General features: G+C 44.2%; 1 protein-coding gene across 5 annotated transcripts in view; it reads left to right on the top strand.

The window, feature by feature from the left end:
* Positions 1 to 22,286, top strand: part of St6galnac3 (ST6 N-acetylgalactosaminide alpha-2,6-sialyltransferase 3) — a 491,799-nt gene that overhangs the window by 278,344 nt on the left and 191,169 nt on the right. For all 5 annotated transcript variants that reach the window (XM_051165947.1, XM_051165950.1, XM_051165949.1 and 2 more), the window contains one exon: positions 13,496 to 13,905. In XM_051165947.1, the coding sequence (XP_051021904.1) occupies positions 13,496 to 13,905 (410 nt within the window). The remainder of the gene's footprint in view (positions 1 to 13,495; positions 13,906 to 22,286) is intronic.

The raw sequence follows: 22,286 nt of genomic DNA, 5'->3' as shown, positions 1-22,286 counted from the left end.
TCACTTCTTATCAGCGTAATCCCATGGGAGTCACAAACTTTTCAAGAGAAGACCATCTGTTGTTTTGGACTGAGCTTCTACGCCAGTCGTGGATAGTCCAGACCAAGGTAGGCTGATGTGTTAGGTGCCGCAGTAAAACCAAGTCATAAAATGGCCAATTTAGAAAAGATATATACATTTCACTGCAACCAATCAAGAGCCCAAGCCAGCACGAGCAGACATGGAGGACATTTCCTCGGCTTTCATGGGAACTGAGAGTAGTAGCTTTGAAACGGTTGACGTTTGCTTTGGGTTTTGAGACAGAGTTCCCCATATCCCAGGATAGCTTTAAGTGTATTGTGTAGCCAAGGTGGTAGGTGTGCATCCGAGGCCTTGTGCATGCTGGGCAACTGGGTTGCAGCCTCTGTCCTTGAACTGTAACTGATGTTCCCCTTTCCTTCTCCAAAGCCGCCCTGTCTACCCAGCTCCGTGGAACGCGCGTCCGCTTTGAGATGCAATGGTTTTGGCTCATGAGTTGCTAGTTCATAATAATCAGCCCTCAGTACTTTCTGTTTGCATTTAATTCTCCAATGCCTCTATTGTTTGTCGGAGTCATCTCATAACAAGTACTTAGGTTTGAGCTCCCGAGATTTTTGGAGAACAGACCAAGAAAGCCCCGACTGTGTTGGAACGTGTCCCACTATGTTGGGGAGCTTAATCTCCCCGTGCAAGGATATTGACTGGAGGGAATTGGGGGGCAACTGTGTGTGATGACTGCTCCTTGAATCTTTAGTGCCAGTGTTGTGGGAAGCAGCCGAGGTTGGAAAGGATACATGGGAAGTGGATGAGTTTGCTCCCTAAGTCTGACCTGTGGGTGCAGGGGGCACAGGCTTTCCTGCCTCTTTGCCTTCTGCCAGGGGATGAGGCTGAGTCATCATGGTGGGCCCCTCAACCTTGGACTCCACAGATGGCAGGACAGGCATTGCGATGCAGTCTCGGGTGGAGAGTGAAGATGCCCTGGACTTCACTCTCACAACTCCGGACCGTGTTCCAGTTCAGTTATCCTGTGCAGAACCAGCTCCTGATTTTGGTTTGGATCTTCTAGGCTCTGAGCGGAGTCCTCAGTTTGTCTTGTTTCTGGCAATATTCAGTTTTAGCTAATTGCTATGCTTTCCTTGGTTACAGAGACTGAGCATTTTAGAACACCACTTCATTAAAGCATTAAAAATACTGTGGGCTCAGTAATTTCATTTACTGGGTCAATAACCCATGATATCTAGAAGAGGATTTAACATAGTTTAAAAATAATTATTCAAACAAGATAAGGATTTCAAACTATAATTACCAGTAAAGGAACAGGGGACGCCAAAGCCAGATAAATATTATATCTAAATCTTAGTTCTCATTCTTATAACTCACAGGATTTGCACTCATCTGAGAGTAAAGATCACACACACAAAAAAAATCTTCACGTTTTCCAGCATGCATATAGCCTGGTCATAGATATTAAAGTTTTTGCTTAAAAAGCACAAAGGCACTTACAACTAAATATGCAGAGCAAAGGCCCCATTGCAGCTTTTCCATCTTTATGGCATTGTATCTCCTCAGCTCATTTTCAGAGTTCTTACTCTGTTTTTCTTTCTAGGAGTATACTCCTGTTGGTGCTGAACATTAGATTCCACCACCCTATCTCTTTTTCCTAATGTACTGTTAGTACGTTTACATAACCGTGTCATAGCCAGCTTCCATCTTACCGCCTCTTATTAATTCTAAACCGTTCCCCCCAGCCTATTGTACTTGCACCTACGAATACCAAGGGTGGCTTTCTTCCTTCTTTGATTTTGCATCAGTATCTTTCTTCACTCAGCTGCTGGGCTTCCCACTCGGCATTGGGCAGAGCTTCCAGATCAGCATTAAATGGTGTCAGTGGACATTGGGGTCCTGTTCTCGTCCTAGTAACAGTGTGTGAGTGTGCATTAGAATTTCATAGCTATAATCTAAAGTGTTGCCTCATGGTTTCCTGTGGAGCAGGGAGGGGGAGCTTCCAAATCCATTCCTGCAGTGAGTCAACACACAGGACAAACTTCATGTCAGATGAATTTTCACTTTGGTGTCAGAGCAAGCCAGAGGAGGGCGTCAGACACCCTGGAGTGAGAGTTAGACGTTTCAGACCCGCCATGTGGATACTGGGAACTGAATCCCTGTCTTCTGCAAGAGCAGCTAAGTGCTCTTAAATCCTGAGCCACCTCTGCAGCCCCTCACTATTATTTCATATGTTTATGTATAGATTATACAAATTTACCTTCTCACAACAATGAAAACAGATTCCTCTTTCCCTTACATCCTTGCAACCATTGCTTTTCTTTCTTATTGATGAGTGATTTCCAGGTCATTGTATTCTGTTGCATATTGAGAACCTTGTACCTGGTTGAGAGCAGTGTGCACAGCCATTGCATGTTCCGGTTTTCTTATTCTCTATGAAAAGTCTGCCTTGTGTGACAGCAGCTCATCCTGAGTCATCTTCCTGAAGGGAGAGGAGAATAATAATCCGCAAGGAAGTTGCCTCTAAAGCTGGAGAACCCTCTGTGTTTCCTGCATATGACAGTGGAGCTTGAGTTATGTCCGTTAAGTAGGGCCTCAGTGGAAATCTCTGGGTTTGAGGAGACTTTTGTTTGCCTCCCCTGGTGGAGGTAGCAAGCTGCCTTCTTTTGCAGCATGCCTCAGGATTATACAAGTATGTACCTTTGAGTCCTTCAATTAAAGGAAAATGTGTCATCTAAGGCAACTCAAAACACAGCTTTTGTTGGCAGTTATAGAATTATTTCTTGACATTAGCGTTTTTATGCAGCCCCATGTTAAGTTTTATGTCTGGATATAATGCCACCAGGTAGAAACCAAAGCAAATGCCACATCCCAAATCCAGAGAGAATCAGAGCCAAAGAGAGGGCTATCAAATCTGTGTTTTTATGTGCCATCCCTCGCCATGTGCGGTTTAAACACACAGCTCCTGGGAGCTGCAGGAACTGCAAGGTGCAGCTTTGTGGAGGGGCAAAGACGCAGATGGGGCAGCCTAGCCTGCTTAAGTGGTGTGGATCTACTTCTAGAACAGTCTTCCTAGGGCTCGGCACACAGAGGTGACTCCACAAAGACCGAAGCAGCTTGTTTAATCACTGTTGAAACAAGGGAAAAATTAAAACATTTTTTTCCTTTGTCGAGCAATAAAAACAATGCCAGATTGTTAATGTGCCTTTTGTACCTTTCACTTGAAAGGCCTCAAAGAACATGGAGGGGAGGAAAGGCAGAATCTATTCCCCGATGGCGTCATTACACATGGCAAAGCTTCTAAAACTAAAAGTCTAAAGACACCAGGGAGGAGTGGAGGAGTAAATGGCAACAGAGTGAAGAGCTCGTCTCTGGGGCTTTCTCCACATGCTTTGTCCTGGTTCCTTCAAATTGGGTGATGGAAAGCAGAGATCTCATTTATGTCAACATTAAAATAGTAAATTAGCAGTCATGAGGACCCTGCACCCCCCCACCCCCCATTTTCACATCACGCTGTTCCAGCTGAAATGAGCAGCCATTAGAATAGTGTGAAAGGATGGTTTTGATAATTAAGGCTGGTTAGATTCAAAACGTGAGGGGTGTTTTTGTTTTTGTTTTTTGTTTTTGTCCTGAAATATTAAAACTCCTGCTTTTATTTGATGTGGACAAGTTTCATTTTAGGGTCCAAGCTGTAAATGGAAAGTCACATCTGGGGTGAGGCTAAAGCAGGGGGTTGAGAATTCTTGTCCTGGTCCCCCCTGACCATCGCTGCCGGCTGCTAGGGTTTAGAGTTAGCGGGATTGGTCAAATTTCCCTCAGATTTCTGGTGACCTTTTCTAATCCTGACTGCTTCATAATTTAATGTTTTGACCTTTGTTTTCCACAGAGCGATGTTTAGTGATGAATGTTGAGGTTTAACGACTGGGAGTCGTTGGCAGGTGACCTTTCATCCGTGACCACTCCTTTTTGCTGGGGAACCACACTGTTTTGTGGGTTTTGTTTCACAGACTTTAATTTGTTCATAAGCTTTTTCAGAGGGAAAAGAGTAAAGGTTAAATATTTCATTTTTCTTACTGATTAAAATGCAGAAGGGTTGGCAGTTGTCCTACTGTATCATTCACAAAGGGTGGAGCACTGGGAGACAGAGACAGCGCCTTCCAGAAGGGTTGGGAGGAGGGTGAGAGGAAACCTAGAAGACTGAGCTAGTCCACCTGCCTGGGTGAGGATAGCAGATGTGTCCTGTGTGTGCACACTTATGAGAACGTAGGTGGGGGCAGGCAGGAGCGTGGAAGTGGAAGGGTTAACTAAAGGAAAAATAAAATGCCAGTCAGGGCAAGTGATGTAGTTTTGATCCTCCTCCCTCCTTCCCTCTCTCACTTCTTTCTTTTCCTTCCTATTGCCTCCTTCTCATCCCCTTCCTCTCCCCCCTCCCCTCCCTTCCCTCTTCTCCCTTTCCCCCTCCCTTCCCCTTCTCCGCCCCTCCCCTCATCTTCCCTCTCCTCTTCTTCTGGTCCTCTCCTTCCTTTCTTCCTTTTTTAAACAAGCAAGAGACCCTGTGGAAACACAATGGAAAGGTGACCTCAAGAGTCCCCTGACTTGATGCACATTCTCTAAGCCCAGGGAGCTGGAGCTGATGATGAAAGCACCACAGACTCACAGAGGCAGAGGAACATGCACACTTTATCTTCCGCTCATCCTGTCTATCAGTGCTCCCATGCTCGCCAGCTTCTGCATTAAGCAACTCATGTTTGTGCCTGCCAAATACTCATGCTTGGAAGACAGCAATGAAAATGGAGCCACGCAGGGTAAAGATGGCTGTAGTGTGACTGTGCCATCTGCACGTCTGGAAGAGAGTGGTTCCTGAAGATAGCTTGACCTCTTAGCCACCGTGCTTTTCTGAAGTGGGTGCACCTAAAGGACGCTTTGGGAGAAGGAGGGTCCCACTATGGTACAGACCAGCTTCCAGCAACATCATCTGCTGTGCTGTGTTTTTGTTTTTCTCCCAGACATTGATGTCACTCACTCATTCACTGTTGGGGGGAAAAACAACGCACTGCTATTTTGAAAGAAATGACTTAAAAGTAAATTGAATAAAGAGAGGTAAAGGACCATCCAAACATAATAAAAATGCTCATGATTAGTTTATGCCAGACTAAAATTTCAGCCATATTACAACTAGAGAATACTAAGGAAAGAAATCCACCTAAGTATTTTTTTAACATTCAAGAATATTGCTTCCAAAGAGAAGTTGCTTTCCCCATAGACATGATCTAGCATCCTCAGGGAGTTCTTCATCCTCAGGCCTGGGCAAGGAGAGGACGAGACAGAGACTACCACCCTGTCTCACTTTCAGAAGTTCTTGGCTGATGTGTTTAAAAAAACTAATTTTTGTGTTTGTGCTTATGTGTGTCTGTGTGCACACAGGTGCATGTTTCAACACATGCTCGTTGGGGAAGTATCCATTCCTCTGTGTGTGTGTGTGTGTGTGTGTGTGTGTGTGTGTGTGTGTGTGTGCTTGGCTTCATTTTGTTTTGTTTTGGTTGTTTTTTGAGGCAGAACATCCCAGTGTCTGATTGGCTTGGAACTCACCAAGTATTTCAGCTGGCTCCAGAGCTCAGGGTTGTCCCCCAGTCTGCGTCCCTGGTATTGGGACTAGACTACAGGTCTCCACCCCCACTTTGTCATCGTCTATGTGGTTCTGGGGAACCAGCTCAGTTCCTCAGGTTTCCATGGTGATCATGTTACCAAGTAAGCTAGCCCTGTAAGAAGTTTTAGCATAATGCTGAGTGATATTTGAAGTATTAGCTTATATGCGTGTGAAGACTATTTCATTTAATAGTTATTATATTAACTAATTGTATTAATATACAATATATATCAACGCCTCATTTCTTCATGCAGCTGTGAATATATCCTATTACACACAGCATATGCTCCTCTTTTTAGCATGGAAGATATCTAGTTCCCACTGAGCATCAACTTTATCTTGATTTAGTCAGCTGTACAATGGAAAATAAAAACAAGCTAAATTTCAAAAATCTATTTTGAGGGACTACTTTTTATGTTTTATTATTATTGTTGTTGTTGTTGTTATTATTGTTGTTGTTGTTGTTGTTGTTATTATTATTATTATTTAAGGTGTTTGTTTGCTTTGCATCCCGAGCACAGCTTCCCCTCCCTCATCTCTTCCCAGTCCCTTCCTGTCACCCCAGTCCCCTTCATTCCTCCTTGTCCCCTTTCCTCATGGATATGGCCCTAGCTTGGCATACCAAGCTGCAGGAAGACTAGGCGCATCTTTTCTGTTGAGGCCAGATGAGGCAGCTGCCCAGTTAGAGGGAAGGGATCCAAAGACAGGCAGTGTGGCCAGAGACAGTCCTGTTTCTGCTTTAGAAGTCCTGCATGAAGCCCCGGCTGCACCACAGTTACATGTGTGGGTGCAGAGGGCCTAGGTCCATTCCATTCATACTGTCTGGTTGACAGTTCAGTCTCTGTGAGCCCCTATGAGCCCAGGTCAGCTGATGCTGTAGGGGTCCTTGGGGTGTCCTCTACCCCTCTGCCTTCTTCAGTCCTTCCTCTTCCACAGGGTTCCCCAAGCTCCACTTAGTGCTTGGCTGTGGGTCTCCACAACAGTTTCCATCGGTTGCTGGGTGAAGCCTTCCTGGTGACACTATGTCTGGCTTCTGTCTGGTTGGCCCTGGTGCTAGCATCTTCTAGTGGAGCAGGCACAGCTGAGGCGAGCAGCTACTTATTGAATCTTCACCCTTGGGAGGCAGATACAGGAGGCTCACTCTTGAGTTTGAGGCTCACCTGGTCTTCATAGAGAGTTCTTGGCCAGTGGGGGCTACAGAGCAAGACTCAGTCTTAAAAACAAAATGTTTGTTTTGAAATCTAGACATAGTGGCTCAGGCCTGTCTTTCCAGCTCCCAGGAGACAGAGGCAGGAGAATTGCTGTAAGTTCAAGGACAGCTGGATCTACACAGTGATTTCCAAGTTAGCCATAACTTAGATGCTGCCTGAAAAACAAACAAGTAAACTGACGAAGACACTTACTGTAAAGACCAACTTTGATAACATAGTAAACACTGAAGAGAAGAAGAGGCCTGAGCCATGACAGGTGCCGGTCACAGCCAGCATGGCCGCTGTGCTCCTGTTCTTCTCTGTGTTTCCCCCTGTGGCCTCATCATCCTGCTGTGCCCCAGACAGCAATCCAGAAATTCTTCTTGCTTGTACAGGATAAAATGTCCAGAATCATTTTGGTGGGAGGTGTCTTGTTTTTTTTTTATTTTGTTTTGTTTTTTTTTTTTTGGTGGGAGGTGTCTTTAAGGACTGTAGGCTTCTGATGCAGCCTGGAATGGGTGCTGCAGACCACACATGCAGGAGCTGGGTACCGAGATCAAAGTTTACCTTGGCTAGAATTTCCAAAGGACCTGTCTTTCCAAGTGCCTTGTGCAGAGTAGCTGTATGGAGAAGTCATTTAGCTGTCCAGAATCTTAACTGTTACCCAACTGAATGTTTATAACCAAGTATAATGGATGGGAGTTGGCGCAATTTTGCAAAAGGAGGAAATACCCCCAAACAAATATAGAGTTGTTGCGATTTTATAAGTCAGTATTATATATCGCAAATAAAATGAAGTGTTTAGCATGTGTGGTTTTCTTCATGTGTGTGGGCATGTGTGTGTGTGTGTGTGTAAGAGGAGGTGGAGAAAGTGGGGGGTGAGAAAGCATGTGTGTGTGTGGTGGGGTGTGCACATGTACTCGTGCACAGGCATGCATGTGTCAGCGTGTGCGTGTGTGTACATATGTATGTTTGTGTATATGTGGTGTGTGTGTGCATGCATGCGTGTGTGTGTGTGTGTGTGTGTGTGTGTGTGTGTGTGTGCACGCGCAGCTCTGTGGATCTGCCTGCTTCTGTGTCTTCAGTGCTGGGATTATAAGGATGTGTCACCATGTCTAGTGTTTTTAATCTTTTATATTAATCCTGGAATATCAAACCCCAACAAGTACTTTATCCCCTCCCCCCAGTTGTGAGTTCTCTTTAACAGTGGCCTAGCTCCCAGAAAAGGATTAGTTAAATATATCTGGCCCTCTTCACACAAGCAAAATTTTAAAAGATGTTTGATACAGGAGAAAAGATTCAAAGGGTGCGCTATTTTTAATGAAAATTTTAAGAGAGAGAGAGAGAGAGAGAATTCAACCAAAAAGATAAGTCTTACCCGAGATCTCAGAAAATCCAGGCTTTCAATCTAGGAAGAAAGAGTCAGCGTTTACTGAGGCAGAACAAAGCCATGGAGACACATGTAATACATTTGTACTCAAGGCTCCCAAATCAAATATAAATGAACACAAGAAACAGCAAAGCATTTAACAAAGAAAGCTGAGATCAAAAGACATGAGGACAAAACTAATGATAGCAATGGGGGTACTAGGTGAGGCAGGATGCAGTCCCATCGACCATGTGTGCCTACAGTCTTCTTTCCCTTGAAATGGGTCATAGTTTGATAACTTCTTATGCCCCTGGTTGCATCCCTGGGACCACTGACAAGTCTTCTGACAGCTCAGAGCTTCCAATTCTGACTTGGAAGCTTTTATTTACAAGCTACTGTTTTCCTGCCACACTTAAAAATAGTTCCTGAAGCTCCTGGTCCATAGAGCTTTATGTATGTTCACTCGTGTGTCCGTGTGCCTCTCCCAGGAAGTCAGATGACAGCCAGGCAGGATTGGGGCCAACAACGCACATGAGAGAAGACTCTAGCCATGGTCACACTGCCATCCACTGAACAGTGAAAAGCAGTGGTCAGGACAAAGGTCATCTATAACCAAAGCCACCACAGCGAAAGGCTTCTTCTCCATTGTGTATTGTTTCACATAAACAACACACCGTGGTCCCCACTGTTGGCCCTTGAGTTGTTAGCCGGCTGCTGACCTCATACTCTGCACAGCTGTGGCTTCCCGGCATTGTCATGGAACAGATTGGGATGTCTTCACGGATGTCATTCAGGGGTTACGGTTGTCAAAGTGAGACCAGCCTGCTGATTTGCATCAGCTAGATTGAGCCATGTTACAGCAGAACTGGCTAATTCATCCTAATGACTGGGAAATCCAATGCAAATTGCCACATTTTACAGAATACATCCGAGGCTCTTCTTTGTGATTTTTTTAGCCCTGTGCAAGCTATACCATAAATATGGCTTTATTACCCATGTAAGGACCTTGTTGGAATGGTCAGTGGGATGTGATCTTGCTGCCGATATGTATGGTGCTGGTGAGTGGGAGTGAACTGTGCAATACGTGGTATATAAACTATGCAATACGTGGTGTGTGAAAATAGGCACTGGTGTACATGAGTCACAGTGCTCTTGGAGGATTTAGTTATGGGTAACGATGTCAAAAAACTACCAAATATTGCAAAGGACTGTTCTGTTTCATGTTGTCTGAAAGAATGCAGGTCTCTAAATGACAAGGTAGTGCCTTGGAGAACACCTGGCCCCCAAAGTCACTCTGTTGTGCCTTCATTTCATGAGCCAGCCAAGAACCCCACGTCCAAGTGTTCTAATGTCCCCATTCGCTTTGGATGGGCCTTTCTAACAGGAGGTCTGGCCTACTTGCTATTTACTGTAGTTTATCAAGGTGATATGCAGTTTCTTCATCACAGAGTTGTTGTTGTTGGCGGTTTGATAGTGCAGCAGGCAGTGCAGACTCTACCCTCAAATTGGGCAACTTTGAACCCATCCTGTCTGTGCTGTTCAAGTGCTTAGACTACAGGTATCAGCAGACACCGTGCCTGTTGATCACAGAGGTATCTTTAAATATTTGTTTATTTTTATTCTATATGTACATGCATGTAGTTTGGAACCCCTAGGGCCAGAAGTACAGGAGGTTGTGAGCCACCATGTGGGTGCTGAGCACTGAGTCACCTCTCTGTGCAAGAGCAAGAAGTGCTCAGCACCTTGGAGCCATCTCCGCAGCCCTGATTGCAGTGTTTAAGGCATCTCACAAATGCATCTGTGTGGCTCCAAGAGGTCATGTTTCTTCTGATTCTTAGTTTTGACAGCTTACACAGATAGATGCCTTTGACAGTTGTATATAAGTTAAAGGAGTAAACAGAAACCAAAGAAAGCAAGTTTAACTAACATCAAAACTGCTGCCTCCAAAATACACCAGGAAGTACAAAGATGTTTATCAAAGTACTTTGTATAATCGAAAATAAATCGGACAGTAGTTGGATGCCCATCAGTAGGCAAATAGGTACATTATGGCGTATATGTATATATAATTGAACAATGAGCAGGCATTAAAGCTATGTCCAAAGATTACTTATTGACGTGGGAAAGAGCAACATGAAAGTGAAAGAAGACCAAAGATGCCAAATCGTGTAATTGGCATTTTTAACCTGCGTACATAGACAGAGGAAAGTATGGTGAAATATTTATGATCAGTGTTGAGTGATAGAAATATGAATAACTTAATTCTAATTTTTAGTTTTTCAAGTTCTTCATAGTGAGCCCATATTACTTTAATAATCGAGGCAGAACAATCACTTAAAGCAGTTTGAGTAGGTTTGTTATGAGACGTATTGTTGCGGTCTTTGCTCCAGACGTCTCCCACCTGCGTACTCTGGAACAAGCTTCTGGTTTCCCTCCCAGCTTTCGCTTTCTTTTATCTCAGCTCAAGGCTATTCTAGTCTCTGTGTCTATGGCAGAAAGCCTGACGTTACCCTTGACTCCTCTCCCCTTTGCGCCTACTTTCACATGTTCTGGACTGACCCAGAACACCCAGAAGGTTGCCTGCTCCTGTGTTCACCCACATCACTACTCACCTGCATCACTTCTCAGTGTCCTCCCATCACCTTCTCTTTTCTGGTGGGAACAATAGCTTGTTCTCCCTGTTTCAACCTCATTCTTACCTTATGGTTCAACTTTTCATGTAAAGGCCAAAGCTGTTACAACACAGGTCAGGCCACCTGGTCCTCTTCCGTCAAAGCTTTCCGTTGCACAGGAAGCCAAAGGACCCACGTGAGCTGATGCACGGCAGCCGCCTTCCTGGCCCCAGCATGTACCTGCTGTCTGCAAGGGCTCTGGGGAGGGTGCATTGTTATTCCTCACCATCTCCTGCCTCAAGTTCTTGCAGTGGCTTTTGCTTTGTCACCTGTGCTGGAGGAGGCCTTGGTGATGCCTTTGAGTCACTTCTGCTTCTGCAGCCCCTCATGGCCAGGGACCTCACTGCACTCGTGCATTATCTCAGTAGTGCCTTTCAGGCATGTCTGCACTGCACCCAGTGTACACATAGACACCCTCACATGCAAGTGCTCACCTTCAACGTTTGCATGTTGTAGGTGCACACACGGATACACTCACATGCGGTGCACACCTTCACAGTGTGCATGTTGTATACATTTCTCTTTTATGAACCATCACCTTGAATGGATTTACACAGGATGTTGATACACTTGCTATGTGTATGCACAGAAGTACAACTTGGTGTGAGTTTCAGTCCATCAGGAAGTCTTGTGTATGGTTTCCCAGCTCAGCCATCACTCTAGGAAACGCACCTGTTGTGTGGCACGAGCTGCTCTATGGGGTGCCATCAGCAGGAAAGGCGGCCACTTGTACCTGTGTGCTGATTGTCCAGGTGGCTTTTCTGAGTTGTTGTCACTATCATTTGTTTCACCTAGTTCGCCACAGCTGGACTGAGACTGATTAATTGGTGTGTTTCCTCTTGATTGTTTTGTTTTCTTTCCACCTATGTCAACAGTTCTAAACTAAATGGAAAGTCCATTTCTTCCCTAGTATTTAGCTCAGTGTTCAGACTCTTTTTATATATATATATATATAAATTAGTTTTTGGAGAGTTTCAAATGTGTTTTGACTGTATTCCCTGTGGTTCCCCAACTCTCTTCCCTCTCCACCCTTCACAGTGGAGCTGTGAGCAGTTGTTAGCTGCTGGAGAGGGAGAGTTTTTTTTTTTTTTTTTTCTGAGAGTGTAGGCCCTTGTAATTCAAGTGGAAGACCACATCTGAGAATATTTGGAAACAACACTTTGGTCTTAAAGGATTTAAAGAAATACAAGGACTTTAAGTGTTCTGACTCTTCATAGATTATTTTATTTCTTTCATTTTCTAATTTAACAAATTGAGCAACTACTACATCCGAGAGAACTCTATTGAAGTCTGAGACAAAGGCATTATTCTTACAAGACTTCACTGTCTAGATGGTAGACATGACAGGAGTAAAGTTAGTTCAGGCACAAAATACATTCAGTGTTGAATTTAGGATCAAAAGATGCAATCTCATAGAAGGTGCATGAGAAAGATGAATATTGTTAAAGTGTGTGTCTTTTCTCTTTTGAAGATGGAGTAATTTCTTCCTGTAGGAAAGAAACAGAAAAAGTAATGTGTGTGATTATTTTAGAAGCCAAGAAAACAGAATAATGCTAAGCCTTTCATGTGTCTTAGAAGATCTAGCCTTTGTGGAGAGATGGCTTAGGCTGCAGAGGACCTGAGTTTGCTTCCCAGCACCCATGTCAGGTGGTTCACAACAGCCTGTAACTCTAGCTCGGGTGACCTCATTCCTTTTCCTGGTCTCTGTAGGCATTTGCATGAATACACACACACACACACACACACACACACACACACACATACCGAGAGAGACACACACTTACAAATAAATGAATAAATAAATTAAATAATAAGAAAACTAATCTAAAATAAAGAAGATCTAGACTTATAAGATGTAGACTTAAAAGTTCTAATGTAGAGGATCCAGGTTTTCAAGATGTGGGCTAGGCTCCACTGCTGGAACTCAGTGTCCTGAGCATTGCTTTTGTGCTCCTGAGCCTCTTTGCTTCCATGCAGAGATTCAGGCTCTCAAGACTGAGAGCATACCTCTCCATGTTCTCAAGAGGATCCTTTCTTGTCCACCGATGGCCAGTATAAGCCAGAGGCCCATTAGTGGGGTGTGCTGGGGATTTTTAAGCATCAGTGTAATGCTGCAGCTGTCCTCAGTGGGGGATGGGCTGTGTTTGTCCTTCAGAGCATCCTCATCAGCTGCCTTCTTCATGTTAGGGTCATGCACATCACCACAGTACAGCGTACACGCCTAGCTAGGTACCACTGGAGACTCGTTTGTAGTCACCATCCTTATCATAAAATCAGTAGTTTCATATTTTCTTGTTTCTTTTGAGATTATGGTCTACATTTATGAAACTCACCATTTAGAGAGAAAAAGGAATGGCTTTCCCACGTAATTTTAGACTAGCATAGGGGTAAAGGAAGTCAAGTCATCCTCTGAGAAGTATGTGTTTACTTTTCTAACAAAAGCAAACTTGCAGCTTGATACCGTGTAGCAGAGACTGTAGAACTGTAGAATAGATGGGCATCAGAGGTCGTTTCATCCTCAGTCATTGTGTACTCTGTGCCATTCCGGTTCCTCGAGAACTCATTTGACTGTGTCCTTCACTTTTCTCCTTTTCAGCCTTTGCAACTGGACTGTTACCACTGCGCCATTGTGTCAAATTCAGGCCAGATGGTTGGACAGAAGGTGGGTGAGGAGATAGACCACTCGTCCTGCGTTTGGAGAATGAACAATGCCCCCACCAAGGGTTTTGAGGAGGATGTTGGCCACGTGACAATGGTTCGAGTCGTGTCACATACCAGTGTCCCTCTTTTGCTAAAAAATCCTGACTACTTTTTCAAGGAAGTGAGCACCACCATTTATGTTATTTGGGGCCCTTTCCGCAACATGAGGAAGGATGGAAGCGGCATCGTGTACAACATGTTAAAGCAGACGGTTGATGCCTATCCAAACGCACAGATCTACGTGACCACAGAGCAGCGGATGAACTACTGCGACGGGGTTTTTAAGAAGGAAACCGGGAAAGACAGGTGAGTCCTCGGGAGCCGCCTCATCCACGTTCACTGCCTTTTATGGTGAATCTTTGCTGAGTACCTTTGCCAGCTATCAAGTGAACAGAGTTATTTTTTAAACTGATCACTGCATGGTTTTGATCATTATGGTTGCTTCATGAGCCAACAGCGAGGCCCCATTAATTCCACCTACACTGCCTTCTGTTCGCTCCATTTTAATTGGTCTGAGGCTGTGAGAAATGGTGGATTGTTCTTCAAGATGTCTTTAGATCTCTCCCTATGAAGTCAGTTTGCTATTGATTACATTGGATTTTTGGCTTAAAGAGGAAGTCTTCACTACAAAAATACTCAAAGATTTCAGGATTTTAATCTGTCTTAACTGGAAATTGTGGCTCCCTTTTCTCCCTGAGACCAGAGGCAGAACTGACTGTTGACCCTGTAATATGATTATGTAGCTTCTTACTTGAATACTGAACATTAGGATCTAACACACTAAACAGATTGCCATTTTGAAATTGTGTATTACTTAAAATCAGCATTAGGGTTCTTAAAGAGAAACGCAGTGTCGATGTGCCTCTCTCAGTTGTTACTCTCTCCCTGTCCCCAGCTTCTTTGCTTGAGGCACCTTCCTCTCTTTCCTCTCTCCCTCATCTTCCACTTCCTCTCCTGGCTCCCTCACAGCCCTGACCTCTCAGACAGCTCCACCCTCTGCTGGTTTTCCCACCTCTGTAGTGGGACAATCGGAACAAGCAAGGGGAGCGAAACCACAAAGCGATCGATCCTGGCTGGTATCTGGTGCTAGGAAATAATTGCTGAAGATCATTAGGCGACCTGGGCCCCAAGTTTTACATTGTATGTGAATTTTGCTTATTTGTGCAATACCATGAATAAATTGAGCTTCCCTGTAATCGCAGTACTAACATTCTGATTTCCTTAAAATGCATGCCTGTCTTTTACGACTCAATATTATTGAATAGAAAGTTGTAACTATTGGGCATGTGCTTGTGGGGAGTTGGAGTTTGCTGTCTCCAAGTGTAATTCAGTGCTCATTATGAGTTAACCGTCTTGGTGGGGCTATTCATGGTCTGTTTTTCCAGCTCACTATTACCCACTTCCACCCCTAAGAGCACCTCTTTTACTTTCTTAATAAACAGCATATATTTTTATTTTATTACACATACACAGGCTCCCCCACACATGCAAACATACATACATATACATGCACACATGCACACACACATGTGCACACACACTCACAAGTACACACATTCGTGCAAGCATACACACATACAAGCACACACGCATGCAGGCATACACACATACATACATGTGCACACATGTGCACACAAAGTACACACATGCATGAAAATACACACATATGCACATGCACACATACTCACATACAAGTACATACATACATGCAAGCACACACACACACATGTACATGCACACATTCTCAGGTATACCAATGGTCCTATTGATAATGTGGACTGATTTTTAGGTAGCATTTTCTACTTCTGAGCCCTTAAAATGCAGTTTCACCTGAAATGCAAGACAGAACAACACTGTAACATGAGCCCCTCTTCTGCTGGTAGAACATCAAAGGTTGGATACAAATTATAAGGCATCCTAAGGGACGGGCAATGGGCATTAGCAGATCTGGAGCTGGCAAGAGCTGTACTCGCAGTTAGCGACAGTCTGTGTGATGTGATCATTCTCCAGGGGCTCCAGGGACCTCTGGTCTCTCACTAGCCTCGAGCAATGCAATTAATTAGATGTATTTGGTTTTTCATTACAGCTGTCCCTTAGGGGATCCCTCAGCTATAACAATAACCCTGAGGATCATTTGGGAGTATCAGAGAAGAACTTAGTGCGGTGTTTGTACTTGGCGCTTGCACACGTTGGCTTTTGCTTTCATAGGGACACTGTCGCGGACGTGGTTGTAGAACAGTTAGAGGTTAGCACCAGGAGGCTGTTTTCTGTGTGTACCGTGAGAAAATCTGCTGATGCTGTGTGAGTTTTGCTGTCTTGGTAAAGTTAATTTGAAGATACCTGTCAATGGAGTTACCAAAGCTAAAGTTCTTTTAAAGATCAAATTATTTTATGCTACATTTTTGCTTTTTTTTTTTTTTTTCCTCTTTTTCCTTTTCCACCAAGTGTTATTTCACTGGCTATCAAAGACAGGAGAATTAAAGTAGCCAAGTTCTTCAGAACTCTCCAGAAGAGTGATGAGAAGATTCAGGCTGCTCAGCGCACTGTTGACCAAAATGACCTCAAAGGCTTCTGTCTCCACTAAGACTTATATCTAGTCTTGTGTGTGCTGAGTGTACTGATTTTCTATGGCTGCCTTTCACATAAGGACAAATTCAAGGCAATATCCCTGTATGTCGATGTGCACTGTGTATACACACAGATGCCCATGGAAACCAGAGGTGGAAGTCTGGAGTTTATATCTGTCTTTCTGCATCTTACTGTCTGACACAGATCCTGAACTTCCTGTGTCCGCTACGGTGACTGAGTGGTGGCTCACGGGATTCCGCTCTGTGGTTACAGACATCCAGGGCTATGCCAAGCTTTCACATGTGTTTTGGAGATTTAAGCTGAGATTTGGTTTTTAAACATTTAGCCAAATTCACAGCCACAACGATATCTTTTTAAAAACATGCTGTAAGAAAAATGCCAAGCTCACACAGCAGAGACTGGTAGTGATCATCTCTGTAGAGCCAGCCCTCACTCATCCTGGAAGAATTACTAACTCATGGCCAGTTTTAGCTCAGCTGTATCCCGTACACTTTGTTCTTGCCCAGGTCCCACAGACCAGCTTCGGGAAGAGTGAAGAGGAGAACAGAGAAAGTCTTGGTGGATCAAAGGAAGGGACAATTGAGCAGGCACTGAGCAGTGGTTAAGGGAAACCAACCAACCATTGTTAAACAACTAACTATAGGAACCAGCTGTTGAGGAGAGATTGGGGGACTGAGGGAAAAAAGAAATACTAGATCCAGGCATGTGCGGTGCAAATTGAAAGGCCTTATAGCCACTCAAGCATTACTTAAAAGCAAACCTCAGACATCACTGTATTCCATTTTTACATACTTTATATTTTTAAAAGACAAAAGAAAAACCCCACATCCTACATGGAAATGCAAACACTTCTTTCATATCATTTTATCCCTTGACTTGCAGTGGCCTATAGTGTATATATATATATATGTATATATATATATATATATATATATATGTATGTATATATATATATATATATACACACACACACACACATACATGCATACACATATATTTTAAGTATTAGTAGTTCAAATCAGGATTAGGATATGGCCCGTTATAATTGAGTCGTAGAGTTCCTGTGTGTATATTTACACGTATAGCTGTTTCCCTACACCACTTCTAATTGTAGAAATGTAGCCCCATGGCTTTTCTACCGTCTAGTTAGTTTTACTGGCTTTGCTTCATGTTATTTCTTCTACGTTAGTTTTTATGCTTTGAGATTGCCTGGATTCAGATCCAATTAGTATTTATTTCTTTGCCAAGAATATCACGTGACACTTGTGAAGAACATATACCTTATAGTTTCTCCTTTTGTGGTACGGACCACTAGTGGTAACTGTCTAGAGCTTATTAGGGTTGCAAAACGTGATGTGTTATCTTACCTTTTCATTGCTGGTGTATTATGCAGAGAGAAACTTGCCCTCATCTGGTTACCATGAGATAGAAGGCAGCACTGACTGGTTCTGATGCATTACTTCCTTGGCAACCTCTTAATCAGCCTACATGTTTATAATTTCTAATACTTACATACTGAGTGACAGTTAAGTATATCAGCATATTAGTAATTCAGTTATTGTAAAGCACAACTTATGCTCTGAATGTCTTATTTTAGCCTGTGGGAATCTCCTCAGATTGGCTTCACAAGCTTGTGGTGCTCGGTAGAGGCCATGGAGAGCTTTCCCGGCATTGTCTGTTCTTTCACTCTTACCCACACCCTCCCGAGGACCTGTATGCAGACAGTCTCCAAAGAGCCTTGATTCTGTTAGTTGCTAAAAGAGCATAACCATGGCCCTATGGCCTTCATTGCTGCAAGGCTGGGCTGTTGTTCCTTGGCCTTTAGAGTGGGCAGAGATAGACTATGAACAATGTTTGCTGTGTGTGCTGTCTGTAAATAAGAAATGATCATGAGGTTCAAACGGAGTCTTCCCATTCTGACCCAGGCCCACCAGGCTTTTAGCATAGCATGCATGCCTGGCAGTATCTTACAGATGTGTCTTCTTCCTGGCAGACTGCCAATCAAAGGTCCCCAGGAACAGCAATGCGGTTCCTCATTTGCTTTATCTTACCACACATAATAAACCTCAAGCAATGGAAAATCAGCTATGCGATCATCACCAGGCCGTTAAGGGTACCGGGTACAAAAGATGTTTAAATGGCAGGCAGTGGTGGCACATGTGGAAGGCTGCACTCACCTAGTGCGTGCTGGGTGCAGTGCTTTCCTCTTATGAACTAGGAGTGGGGGCTCTGCTGTTCACACATAGTTGCAGACATGACGGAGTCAGGAACAAAGTCTCCACATAAGTTTACACTTTTGCTTTAAGGTATTTTAGTTTATTCACTTTTACTTTCAGAATTTATTGGCAAATTCTCGTTTTTGTCTTTGTGTATGTTTGGTGGGGACTGAACTCATTACCTAGATGTGTAGGCAAGTACTGTACTGCTGAGGTAACAGCCCCGATTCATCCGATTCTAAGTAGAGATCATGTCACTGTCCACTTATGGGCTTAACATGTTGATGTCACTGATATTTTAAATGATTTTTTTTGTTTTTTGTTTTTTTTGAGACAGGGTTTCTCTGTGTAGCCTTGGCTGTCCTGGACTCACTTTGTGGACCAAGCTGGCCTCGAACTCACAGAGATCCACCTGCCTCTGCCTCCCGAGTACTGGGATTAAAGGTGTGCGCCACCACCACCTGGCTTAAAATGATATTTTGGTAGAAACATTATTAGGTTCAGTTCTTCAAAGGAAAATGCTTCTCAGTTTCTGTTTTTCAGTTGCCAAAGCTCTTTTTGATAAATACAGACTCGGGCTGGCGATGGCCCGGTGGACAAAGCCGTATGCCTCCAAGCCAAAGCCACAGTTTGATACCTGGGACACAAACTGTGGAAGGAGACAGCTGATTCCTGACAGTTGTCCTCTGATCTCCACACACACTCCACAGTGCATGTGCAGATGTGCACCGTCACCCTCACCCGAGAAAAATAGGTATTGGCTCGGCATATTTTCACTTTCCCAGGGGTTTCCTTGCTTTCTTATGGGACTGCTTAGTGAGGAGATGTGCAGTGGTGGAAGCAACCCTCAAATGCTTACTTCCCCTCCAGTGATCCTGGACCAGCTCTCAAGTATATTGATATACTGTTGCAAACCAAATGAGAATTAATTTGTTCTCATATTAGTTACTGCCTAGAACTACTCAGCTTGTCAGTCACTGTGGCCCTGGGGGGAGCCCAGGGCCTGGAAGAGAGGACTCTGGTCCTTTCTCTATGAAGGAGGCAGCTTTCTCTAGAGTCACCTGATGATTGGACAGTGGCCATCTTCACAGCTGTGCTTGCCAAATGTAACTGTGGTCAATAAGTACTGTGGATCCTATAGGCCTTCCTTGCCTCCAAGAAACCTTTGGAATGAAAGGTTTTTATATTCAAAACAGTCTGACCAATATGTGTCTTTGCTTCCTCTTTGAATGATTGGTTATACATAAATAACATTAGCGTGCTAGCAGCCAACATTTACCCTAATACATCTTAAGATGAAATCCTCCTGGAGGTACTACTGTACTGAAAGCCGCATGTGGTGTCCCCTCCCCCCACCCTGAAGGCTGAGAGTATGTGCCTGGCATGCACAGACATGGGGGGGGGGTGTTAACTTCCAGTCGGCCACAGGCCAACTTTGAGTGCTAGGCTGTATGCAACCTCTGGCAGGTGGGCATTTGCAGCTTGCTTCCCACTTCAGAAGCGTGTTGGCAGGTGTAGGCACATTATTTAATTAAGTAATAATTGAGAAGTCTATAGTCACTATTAAAAGAGCAAAGCTAATTCTAGGCTGATGGAGGACTCTGGGCTGTCCCCAAATAGGTTGTAATTAGCTGGCAGTGGTATGGCTCCGCCTTCAGGGATGGGTAAAAATTAATGAAAGTTAGCAGTGACTGGAACTGTATTTCAGGATGTTCCTGCCTCAGGTGAAGAGGGTGAAGGGATAGAGAGTCACTTTTAGGGGCCATTTAGGAAGCAGAAGGTATGACAGCCACTGTCAGGAAGTACAGAGAGCATGAGACATTGATTGACTTGTACATATCAAGCCCTCTGCCCCAGAGCTCCATCGCTGGCACTCAGTGTCCAGGAGAGAAGGAGAAACTGTGGATGTGTCACCCTCGGGGCTGTATGTAGTGATGGTTTTCCTCTCTAGCCAGGGTCTTGAGGGGAGGGTGGGTTTCACTCTTTCAGCTGGGCCATTCTTGAATGTTTCCACTGTAGGATTAAACTTGGCTCACATCCTTTGGGTTTGCGGGCCCACAGTAGTTTCTAGGTTGAGGTGTGTCATGTCTCCTCTGAGGATCTGGGGTCCCCATGCACTCCCCCTGCCATGGTACAAGGTAAATAGCTTCAAAGAACACAGTGTGACATGGAGGGAAGTCAAAAACCAAGGACACAAGCTGTCTTAGTCAGCCAACACCAAAGAAGTGGACCACGTTCCCTAAGAAGTGTTATCCTTGTGTGCGGACTCTGGAGACAGAAGTGTCCAGCTGTTCCTAGCTCTCAGTAAACAGCTCCTAGCCTCAGAAAACCTGGACTAAGAGAAACTGGCAAAGTGGAAGCCTTTGCGGGAACCGACAGTATTAAAAACGGCGTTTCTTCTTTTTCTCCTTTTGAGGACTGCCATTGGAAGTGCACTTTTAGCACTTTTTCCTCACTAAGTCGAATTAATGGCCCTTCCCCAGCTGGTTTATTTGGCAGGAACACTAAGTTCATACAACAGTTGTAGGCAGATGGGTGCCCAGGACTGTGGCTTCATGCTGACAAGCTTCCAGGCTCTGGGAACTTCCACAGAACTGCTGGAGATGATAAATCCCACAAGAAGAAAGCATCTCTTCATAACAGCTGGGCAAGAGGGGATTATGAGGCACCGGCTTCTGTATGTTTAACACACACACACACACACACACACACACACACACACACACACACACACACGCACACATGATAGGATGGAGAGAGGAGGGGCGAGGGAGGGGGGGAGGGAGGAAAGAGTTTGAGGGAGAGAGAAGGTGCAGTTGACAGCTGCAGTGGACACTCCTCTCAGCAGAGTGGCCTCTGAGTACCGCACAGGTGACATCTCTACTGGGACACCGTACAAATCATGTCTAGAACTGAACGTCCTGTGCGGCCTCAAAGGTTACCTGCTTATGATAAGCTTTGTCTCCACAGTTACCTCCCTATTTCTATAATTTGAATTCTCCTGGTCACATATCTATTTTTTGCTTATTATTTACTTAGAGTGGCTCTCTCTCATCAAGACTTGTTCACCCATTAAGAAAATTAGGATTTGTAAGCTAGAAGCTATCTCTTTCTTATTGTTCTTTTAAAAAAATAGAGTTGATGACTGAAGAGACGGCTCAGTAGGTTGGATCATGCACAGCTACTGCAGAGAACCTGAGTTCAGTTGCCAGCAGCAGACAGCTCTCAACCATGTGATGCTTATGCCTCCGACCTCCACAGTCACCTGCTCTCCTGTGCATGTAGCCCCACATAGACACACATATGTGCACATAATTTAAAGTAAAGTAAAGTACATGTCTAAAAGATAAACAAAATCTGGGTGTTTATTTTGTTTTTATTTATTTTTATTTTTTGTACTTAATCTTGTCAGGCTTATCGACACTTCTAGAGTTTAACTGCTTAAACGGCCACTTCACAGAACCTCGCAGCGGCGTGCCCAGAATGCTGGAGCACTGCTCATGGTCTGTGTGTTAAATGCTTCCTTCTGGAAACATGTTCTTTCTAATTACAGAGATACTGTCCTTTGAATTAGACTTCTCAATGTAGCTCTTTTCCTTAATAACAAGTGGATTGTCTAGATCAGCACGGTGCTTTCCAGACGTGAGTGTGCATCCTGGTGAGTGTGGTTTGGGTGATCTGGAGCCAGCCTCTCCAGTTTGCATTTTGAATGAGAGCCCAAGCCAGCTCAGTGTTGCTCATCTGAGGAGGCCATTTTAAAGTGTGACGTTTTGATTGCTCTGAATGGAAAGAGAGACATATCTCATTCATAGGGACAGAGTAGCTGTTCCCAAATAACCTTGGTAATCTGTCGTCAGGTCCCAATTCTCTGACCCTGTACCA

This window comes from Acomys russatus, chromosome 23 (assembly GCF_903995435.1).
Source record: "Acomys russatus chromosome 23, mAcoRus1.1, whole genome shotgun sequence".
Lineage (NCBI taxonomy): Eukaryota > Metazoa > Chordata > Mammalia > Rodentia > Muridae > Acomys > Acomys russatus.
Note: the sequence above shows the minus strand (reverse complement) of the source record. Positions and strands in the feature narration are given on the sequence as shown.